The 10959-nt window shown below is 26.6% G+C and overlaps 1 protein-coding gene and 1 pseudogene across 1 annotated transcript; both read right to left on the bottom strand.

The window, feature by feature from the left end:
- Positions 1–282: 282 nt before the first annotated feature.
- On the bottom strand, positions 283–4758 carry LOC113552282 (annotated as a pseudogene).
- Positions 4759–7200: 2442 nt separating this feature from the next.
- On the bottom strand, positions 7201–10603 carry LOC113553435 (zinc finger protein 622). The gene is made up of 5 exons (XM_026956763.1): positions 10427–10603; positions 8859–9559; positions 8604–8787; positions 8382–8498; positions 7201–7471 (listed from the first exon to the last, which is right to left on the bottom strand). The coding sequence occupies exons 2-5, from the start codon at positions 9553–9555 to the stop codon at positions 7360–7362; spliced, it is 1110 nt and encodes a 369-aa protein (XP_026812564.1). The 5' UTR covers positions 9556–9559; positions 10427–10603; the 3' UTR covers positions 7201–7359.
- Positions 10604–10959: the final 356 nt, after the last annotated feature.

Raw genomic sequence — 10959 nt, 5'->3', positions numbered from 1 at the left:
TATTAAATAAAAATTTGGTTTTAAAAGTTAGAGCAGTTCCACAAAATTTATCAGTTGCCAGCCCAAAAATACAATATAAATTTAATATTCAGATTATCTAAAGTAATATTTAATAAATTCTTTAGCTAATTTATTTGATTCTGCAATAATAAATTTAAACTTTATGAAAACGTTTTAATCGTAAATTGAATATGTACAAAATCTAAATTTATAGAATACTTAACAAAAAAATTATTAAAAAATATACATAAATATAAATATATAATATTATAGCTACAAAAATTAATCATCATAAGTTTTAAAATGTGGAGGCCTATTAACAACAACTCCACCATAAACATGACCAACATTTCTTGATAATGTTTTCAATGTCCAGGTATTGGTTTTTGGATTGTAAGTTTCAGCAGAATGTAAAGTAGTTGAACTGTATATTCCTCCAATAACATGCAATAAACCAGTCAATATGGCTACTCCTGTATTAAAAAAAAAAAAATTTAATTTCAATATAATATTACCAAAATTTTCTTTGAAAATTAATCACCAAAGTTTCTTCTGGGGAAATGCATGTTAGCAACGGCAATCCAAACTCCAGAGTTCAGTGTATAAGCTTCAACACTTTTAAGACACTCTGAACCATTATAACCTCCAATAACATACATAACACCGTCTAGGACTTCTATACCATGATAGTCACGACATTCACACATATCTGCAACTGGTGTCCACATATCAAGACTGGGATTATAACATTCAACAGAGTTTAATGATCCTGTATCATTCAAACCTCCTTTAAAAATTAATAAAATTTCAATAATTTTATATGTAAAATAAAAAAAAAATAAAAGATTAGTTTACCACATATAAGAGGTTATTGAGTACTCCGACACCAGGTAAACACCTTTTAGTAGACATACTTGATACCATTCGCCATTTTTTAATATTGATATCAAAAACTTCTAAACTATTTAAAGAACCAGTACTATCACTTCCACCAATCTAGAATTTATCATAAAATATAATTATAACATAAAATATGTATTATATTAGTATGACTTACGGCATATATACAATTGTCTAATGAACCAATTCCTATATAACTCCGTTTAACTAACATGTCCATTATGGGTATCCAACAAGGTGATTGTAAAGATACATCGAGCATTTCAACAAATTTACAACTTGATGTTGTATGAATACCACCCACAGCAAATACAAATTGATCTTTGATTAAACCTAGGCGGACACTTCAAACGCATTTATTCAATGTTGGGGCAGGCTGCCAAATATTGTCATACCAATATATCACACTAGATTTTTTTTAGATCAAAATAACAGTAGAACAACCTGGTAGAAATAAATTAATAAAATAATTGTGTAAAAATAAATTAATACATTAATTTTATACTTTTTGAAAACCAATAGACTGTCTAGGTGTACTCTGAATTATCTGTGAGACTGTGAAAGGCTGTAGTGTCTTAAATAGATGAAAATGTAATGCTTCAATTATATAATCTTTACCTAAATTTATTAAAGTAATAACATATAAATTATAATAAAGGCACATTTATGAAAAAAAAAACATACATTTAGGATTATTTTTAAGAAGAGGTTCATCAACTACTTTTTCTAGTATATACTGTTTTGAAATTAATGGCAAACGTACATGTTCCATAAGTTCAGAGAAAAAATTTTTTCTACTATCCAATTCATAGTTTACCCAATTAATTAAACATTCAAATATTTACAACAAATAAATATAATTTAATTACTTATTATTATATAATGAGTTGTAAAAATGTACAAATACAAAATTAACATTTTAAAATGTATCTGCCAAAGTACCAAGTCATACAATTATTATACTATTAAAAAAAAAAAAAAAATGTTTTTGTTTCATTAAAAGTTTTAGAATATATTCAAAGGATCTTATTATTATATATCATCTAGTCTCTTATAAAGTTCTTGGTTTCTTATGTTAAAAAAATGTATGATATTTCAGCAGTAACAATAGACCATGTGCTTTTTGAACAAGGTGTTGTAGGAAAGATAACCTCTTATTGGTTATTAGTAACAATATTTTTTGTTCACGATACATTATGCAATACAGATTAAATTACAAAATACATTTACAATACAATATTGTCATTATGGCTAATTCGGTTTGGGTTACCCTACAGGCAAAGTAATCAGGTGATTGGTGCACTTTTACATTTTACCGCACTTAAAAAATAAAATATATTATAGTATAATTTGAGACGGCGGCATATTGCTTAATTCGTCACTGTTGTTAATTATCTTCTATCGCTATTCTCTGAGTATATACTAAATTTAATTGAATATAATCAAGTATTTTTTTTTAACATATTATAAGATATATTTGGCTAAATATATCTCCTTTTTACAACCTGGACAACACCCTATCCATTATTTTTGATTATGGCATATGTGATTAAAATATAATCCTTTCAAACCACAATGATACAAGATGAATATTTTTTTATGTAAGTGTAAATTGATATTTTTATCACAATATTAAATACTATATTATAGTAACTATAATTATTAATTTTGTTTGCTTACTTTTTCTTCTAGTGGAACAAAAAAGTTATTGCAGGAAATTAGTTTAATTACTTCTACAGAAGATAAAGATAAAAACTCATTACATTTGACCACTTCTCTGAAAATAATTGATTTAATTTATACAATTTACTGATGGTGCCAAGAAATTTAATAATGTATACATACAAAAACTGATTTTTAATATATGTTTGAGAACTTGACATCAAATCCATACAGTTATATAAGTCAGCAAATGCTTTGATACCAATACAGTTTGAAGCTTCTGATTGTGTTTGTAAAATCTCAGCACATGAATTTTTTACATAGTCTAACTGTAATAGATTTGCAGCTGCTAACAATACCTAGAAAAATTGAACTTAAAGCATTTAAATAATTTTGGTCCTAGGTAAATAAAAATGAATTATTTATTTATTTTATACCTTCACATTTCCTTCAGTGATTATCATTTCGCCAGAATAAAAATAATTTATCAAGAGTTGTAGATCAGTTGAATCTAATTCTCTCATATTAATATGATCTATATTGCTTTCATTATAACTGATGAAAATTTCACGGAAATATGTACTAATTGATATCAAAACAACCTTATGTCCAAGTATTATTGTACCATCATCTGTTTCTATTTTAATATCACATTGGATTTTGTCTCTAAAAACAAAAGTTTTATGCGCATAAGTTATTTTATAAGCAGTTAAAAATTAAATTCCTTCATAATATACTTGCGTAAAGATTGTAGGACTTCAAATACTTCAATCATGTGAGAGCTATTTTTATATGTTCTTTGATCACTCCTATTGTGTGTCTCAATTTTTTTTTTTTTGATCATTAATTGATTCACATGTTGAATTTTCCTTTGTAGTTTCACTCATCTCTTTTTTTGTATGAAAAAATATTTAAAGAATATTTAGCTAGTTTTTATAAGAGTATACACAAGGTTTAAGTTAGTAAGAAGATGGAAGAAAATAATTTCTACAAGGTTACAAATACTGTACTGTTTAAAAATTATCAATTTATTACAAGTATACATTTTGGTTGAATTACTTGAAACTACTACAGTACAATAAATTTTATATAAAATACTATAAATGATATGTATTAAATTAATAAATTATGTTTCACACTCCTAAATCTATACAAGAAAGAATAATGAATTATTATTAGAAAATTAACAGATTAAAAATATAAATTTATAATTGAACACACAAAAAAAAGTTTTTTAATTTATTGTTAATCACATTACTTTTTAATAAGTATCTATTTTTTAAATGATTTTACTTAGGTAATTTTAATTATTATTCATGTAGGAATTGAAAATTAATATTCACTAAGGTTTAATGTTTTCTCATATTTTGTATCATACCATCACTATAGTCTATACATCGTACATATACATTTATAATATATTAATATATTTTATAATATAAATAAAATATTATTGAGTTTAATATTGGTGTATTTTATTACTTATTATTGTTGTATCGGTTTTACTAGACTGTATCAATAATCGATAGAGGTACCATACAATAGAACTGATTACTGAGTATTATGGTAGAAACTATTATTTTGTTTAAACATACCTAAGTATATTAGTATCAACTTTAATTCTGGCGCGTCACGCGTATGATCTTTGAACATTGTAAACGAAAACGCGACGTACGAAACTGGTCTGACTATATAGAAGAGGGGCGCACAGGGACATACACGGCACACGCACACAGACAACAGACACTACCTATATACTATAGTAGTAGGTACCTGATGGAAAAATTTGGCGCGGCGTCGGTGGAAGTTAAATTCGGCCTTTATTTATAGTCGCCACAGCGTTTGAATCGCAGGAATCGGTCGTTGAGGTGCGTCCTTTACGCCAAGACACTCGAGACGGCTAGGTGTACCCAGTTATTAAGAATCAACAAAATAGCCAAGTACAAAAATAATGTCGAGTCACTGCGAAATCTACCGAGCGCATCACGTGAGCAGATGACACATACATTGGGTCTTGGTTGACCGTTGATGGTACCGACAGGCAACAGCGCGACTGGTTGAAAACTCGAAAGTGATTGGCCGATAGAGAAACGTATTATGCACTGGTTAATGTGCTTTGCTTAATGCTGCTGTCGCTCCCAAAGGTCCAGCCGGACGCCGGTCCAGGTCATAACGTACCGGTTGCTGTGCAGAACGTTTCACTACTGTTACACTTACATGTGTTTATCGTGTGGTCGTTGGTCACCGCGTGGTAGTAAAAAATCGTTCCGGAGTATTTTTATGGTCGTGCCTCGTGCGCCGCCATCTATTGAATGGCAATGCGTAGTGTGCTTGAGTAAATACTATTAATGATTTAAATGCAAACAAAAAATTATACGTATCAATATATAGTCAATAGTTTTTGAGTATATCAATTGGTCGAGACGCGTCAGTGTGACAGTGTATCGTGTATTCGTGTATGACGGCCGTAGTGCCGTTTGGGAAATGTTAAACTTTTAACTTTTAGTTTTCATTTGGTAATTTTAATATTGAGTAGCGGCAGACCTATAAAACAGAGATTTTCGTGTATTTAAATATTATTCTAATTTCTTAGTTTCATATATATCAATTAGTACCTAAAATACGTATTGTAATTTAAAGAGTGGTTAATATTTAGTTCTGGTTCAGAGTCGGATTCGTTGTTAAAAGATAGATTTTTTTTTTTTTAAATGTCATTACAATTTTTATTTATTGAATCTTATTGTAATGCTAATTATTGTAGTTATCTAATTAGTTTTAAAAATGTACAATTAAGTTAATAATTGAGTTTTCATGTATACCACTTAATAGTTTGAACATTTTTGGGGTCTGAGTAAATACAATCTTTGAGTACACGGGTACTTCCGAATTATTATTATATATCAAGTATAATTATTTGTTTCTACCTTAAACCTTTTTTCGGTGAAAATATGAGGTCAACTTTATCAGGTTTTATTTATTTTTACTAAACTTATTTTTTATTCTAAAATCTTTATTAATTAATTTCAATACCTCATGCAATTTTGTTATACAGTTTTAACACTAATAATAAGTCTATTAAATAATGTCTCATCACCTTTTTTTCTTTAATTTATTTTTAAACTTGTCATATACAAACTGTAAAATAATTTAATGAGCACAATTGTAAGAACTTTGAGACAAGAAAACTCATACCAAAAAAATATAAAGGCAAATAGCTGCAGTTAAAATTACTTCAAATTTAGACCAATTTCGTAAAAGTTTGTGAGCAATATATTTAATTTTACATCAAATTGAGCGTGGGGCCCAAACGAGAAGTCTAAGCTGTGGATCCTGGGACATGGGCCTACTTGCAAATTTCTTGTAACTTATTGTTTGTTTAGTGGTATCTGACTATACTTTCATTCATTTGTGTAAATCTTAAAGAAAAGTAGCAGATTAATGAACTACCTAATACAAAAGGAAATTCTATGTTTTTGCAACATTCAGATGATAGATGAATTTTCAATTACTAAATTAAAAACATGACCTATGTAAAGATTGAGTATATTGTACATAATTAATTTACATTTTACATTAAATGAATTTATAAGTTATTGACATCTTTCATAATATATGACCCATCAAAAGAGTAACCTATAATTTTATACATATCTAAATTTTCTTTATCTAGTTTGTTTGTGATTAAATTATATAAAAAAATCACACTAGAATCATAAGCTTCACTTAATCTTAAAAGTTTTTCATAAATGTAGTTTTTTTTTAAATATACCTAATACAAATGGCTAGCTGATCTAATACTGAAACATCTATTGTTGATTTTGCTATAATACTAAAACTTTTGAGCTTATTTTGATTAATTTACTATAAAATCATAGTATTTAATTAACAATACTAATTCCAAAAAGTTCCCATAATCAATAGTCCTATCCTCTAACTATAAGCTGCTTTGTCTTTTAATCTAATAGGTAATCCTTGCTTACCAATAAACATTATTATATCAATAAGCCTTTTTATAACAAAACAATTAAATTCTACTTCTTTTTATGAAAGAATGTATATATATATTTTGAATTAATACTAATACCATTCTATATTTTTGTTTAAGTTAGCTTGAAGTAAAGCAGAAACTGCTTCATCGTGTATTTTTCAAATCACGGCTATATACAAATATAAAATATTATCTTTATTCATGGTTACAGTCAGTTATTTAAGTAGGCATCCATAGTTTAATATAAGAAATATGGAATAATACCATAAACTTTTTACTATATCCGTGTTAATATTACCAAGTTCATAACTAATGAATCTGAAATAATATTACTAGTTATCATTTGTTGCGCATTTGACCTGATAGTTTATATAGGTATATGAAGCTATTAAATTTGTCAGTAACTTGGTAATAATGTTGTCACCCAGTCCCAAATTTAAAGTATAAGTTAGTCAAAAAAAAAAAATTATACATTTTAATTACCCAAATATTAAAACTAAATGAAACATTCATTACATATCTATTTAGCCATACAAATTAAATATTATTTAATTCACTATAGCATATAAATGTAAGAATTTTACACAGTTTAATTGTAGAAGTTTTGTCTTTAACATTTATTTCAATTTATTCAAAAATATGTCCACCAAAACATTTGAAAGGTACTATAAACAATTGAATAACATTTAAGTTATAATCATGATTAATTTATTTTTAAGATTAATATTAAAAAATAACATTATGATGATATATTTTATTTTATAATAAAACAGCTTATACTCAGTATTTTAATAAATATAAAATCAAATCTAAAAATTGACTTGCTGGCGAAAATGCTTTTGGAACTTGTTGGCTTTAACTCCTAATTGCATGTACATTTTTGTTTGTACTTGTCTCATAATTTTTAAATCTCTGGCTTTCCTGTAAAAACATATCAATGTGATTTATTAAATAAATTATAGTTAATTGTCTTGTGAATGTAAGAGAATATTTATTATAGCAGTGGAGAAGTAGGATGTTAAATTATAATGTAAACTGAAGTAAATAACATTTATAATACCATTATGTTTCATACACACTGTCTTACATGTCATCATAATATACAAAACAGCTGAAAATATTTAACTAATTTACTGTGTAGTTTAATTAAAATAGACATACATTAATTTTGCAATTAAAAATAAAATTTTGAATATATTTTATTTTCTAAGTTACATACAAAAAACAAAAATGCTATTATTAATATTATCTTAACTATATTTATGAATTTTTTTTTATTATTCCATTTATATATAATAATAATTCAAATAAATTTATTGTTTTACTTATCAAAAGGATGCTAATAAAGAAGACTATAATTTGTAATGTTGTTAGGACAAATATATAGTATATTTGATAAGAGTATTTTGGCAACTTTTCAGTGTATGATAAAATAAATTAAAATTAATATGTATGAGTTAAATCTATAAATTGTATTATCTTAATGAATTGACTCTTTTTAATTGGTATACATTAATAAGTATTGTTGACAAGTTAATTATAAGTGCATTATATTCAAACCAAAGCACAAGTTTTAATATTTCAAAAACTATTTGTTTTAATTAAAAACAAGTTTTGTGTTTATTGATATTTCAGTTGAATAATAAACATTGAAAATTCCTAATGAAGTAATCAGTAGCACATAGTAATCATTATGTTTATAAATCAAAATAAACATCTTAGTTTTATCACACCATTAATTAGATGTAAATGCTATATTTTTTGTATAATGATTGCAGTTAAAAATTCCTTAATTTGATTAATCGTATTTTGATTTAATTACGATTCTTACCTAGCAGCAGCAGCAGGGAAAGTTCCTGTCCATCCTACATGTCTGTAATGATTGATTACTTTGTTCAGTTTTGTTTCCTTCATAGCTTCCCAATCGTGGTTTGGATTCAAATTTTGCCTAAAATCAATTAATAATTAAACTTTGTTTATCAATAACCTATACAAAAAACTGATGCATTGATAAATCTTAATCAACTTGTAAACATTTATTTTATTGCTTTACCTGTAGTATCGCATTAATGAACGTTTTCCAATTCTAGTTCCAGAAGGAAGAATTAATTGAGAATTAACATCTTCAATAATACGATAATCATCTACAGGTGTGTCAGCTGGATAACTAGATGAATAGTCATAAAAGTCTGAATATTCAAGTAATGCTTCACCTTCATGAATCATTTTAGTATGACCTAAAATTATTTAAAATTATTTTTAATTGTTCATATTAACTTAAAACAACCTTATTTCATTATAAAAGTACCTTTGTCAATCATATGTGCTTGTGCAGACTCTATTGAATGAAAATTTTTTCCAGAATCATTACACCATAAACACATAAAGCCTTGACATACTTTTTCACCTAAATATACCAATAATCCTTTCAAATCAACCAGATACTCAATATCAGGTATGAAAAATGAATGAGCGTCAGACATGTGTTTAATATTTTGTAATAAGTTTTCACTGCTCTGAGGGCAGAATAAACATATATTGTTTACTATGGGGTTGTTTTCACTGACCACTTCACCCCATTCTTCGTCGTCATCTACATCCTCATACTCGTCATCACTTTCTTCAATAGGTTTAGTCTCAACTGGCTTAATTATTTTCTTGGCAGCAGGTACACCAATATCTTTATGTTCATTGTCAGATTGCAATGCTAAAGTTTTATGCTGTTTAGAAGAAGTGTGGCTATCAAAGGACTTTTGCGAATTATAAGATTTTCTGCAAATAGTGCAATAAATAGAGCTCTTTGTATTTTCTTCATTTTCCTTGATTTGTTGATTCAGTATTCGGGATTCAAATGTTGGCCGATCAACAGGAAGAAGATTAATGATTTTTCTTTTGAGATTATAACGATGCCAATCTGTTTTATAGTGTACACGATGTGCATCACCAGTTTCAAACACAATTTGACATGTAACACATGTCAATGCACCCTGGTATGGGGAACTCATATTTCTAAAGAAAAAAAAAATAAGCTTATAATTACATTAATGATAATATTATGTATTTAGCATTAAAAGTAAGATACTGTTTATATCAAATTTTCAAAATATTGTCATTGACTAGGTATTATATTATATAATATTGTTAATAGTATTTAGTATGGATTTATAGATATAAGCATGTAACTTTAAAATATACTTGAAAGATATAATTAAAAAAAGTACATAAAATACATTTTATTAATAGTTTTGGATGGAGTAAGATCATATTGCAATTAAAAAGAGCTTAATATAATTTTGTAGTTATAACTTATCATTTTACTAATATATCAATAGATAATTGGAAAAAATATTATTGGGTTACAGTCGCCTTTAAAGTACATCAGGATTTGAGCACATCATATAAACATTTCCTACTTTTAATTGTGGTTTAGATGTTTAGCTTTTGTCTTTTGAACAATATTAAAAATGCTTATTAGTGCTTTATATAGAAAATGTTAATCAGTGCAGAGTACCTTGGATACTATAATATAATTTCTTTGACCTAATTTGTATAAATGTACTTTTATTAAACTACTTAAAATAAATACGAATTTTTAATGAGAAATTTAATATTTTCTGATGAAGTTAAAGATTTATTATTATTTATAAAATAACTACAGTAATCATCAAGAATACATATTTTATAGTACACGGGTTCATCAGTTTGAGCTGCTACTTTATATATTTACTTTATAATAACATTATTTTGTTATTTATCTGAAAATGGTAGTGGTAGCTAACAATAATAACAATAAATATATTCTGCTAATAATAATTGACAATTTATAAACACAAATGTCTTAAAACAGTAGTCTAAACATAATCAAGAGTTACTTACCTCTGGACGCTTAGCAGCCGAAACAACGAGAAATTATTTTAGTATAACGTTCTGTGGTATAACTTTCGTAATTTGTAGCAATTTTAGTGAAAAGTCAACTAATTGACCATAAATTCTTACACGTGAAAAAGTAATAACTGGTACTATACAGTATACAGACAATAACACACCAATGTTATCATAAAGTGCATGGGAAAGTTAATAAATAGATAAGGTAAAAGATTATAATCCTCGATCCGAAAAAAATACGTACACAGTAATACCAATGTCAAAGAAAGTAAGAGGTTGATGTTTCGTTCTCGTACAGCCTGCTTACAATTATCGTGACGTGCAAGGATGGAACTCAAAAATGTCATGTTTTTAAATTAATTTTTTTTGGTTTCTTATAACATCATCCGCTCATTTATGTCAGTATGTCACACAGACATGCTAGTCACAGGCATTGATATTTGGAAGAGAATGCTACAAACCAATACTCAATAAATTTTTAAGTGTTTTTTGTAATTAGTTATATATTTATAGTATTTTAACCT

The sequence above is a fragment of the Rhopalosiphum maidis genome, chromosome 2 (genome assembly GCF_003676215.2).
Source record: "Rhopalosiphum maidis isolate BTI-1 chromosome 2, ASM367621v3, whole genome shotgun sequence".
Lineage (NCBI taxonomy): Eukaryota > Metazoa > Arthropoda > Insecta > Hemiptera > Aphididae > Rhopalosiphum > Rhopalosiphum maidis.
This window is presented reverse-complemented; position numbering and strand designations above follow the sequence as displayed.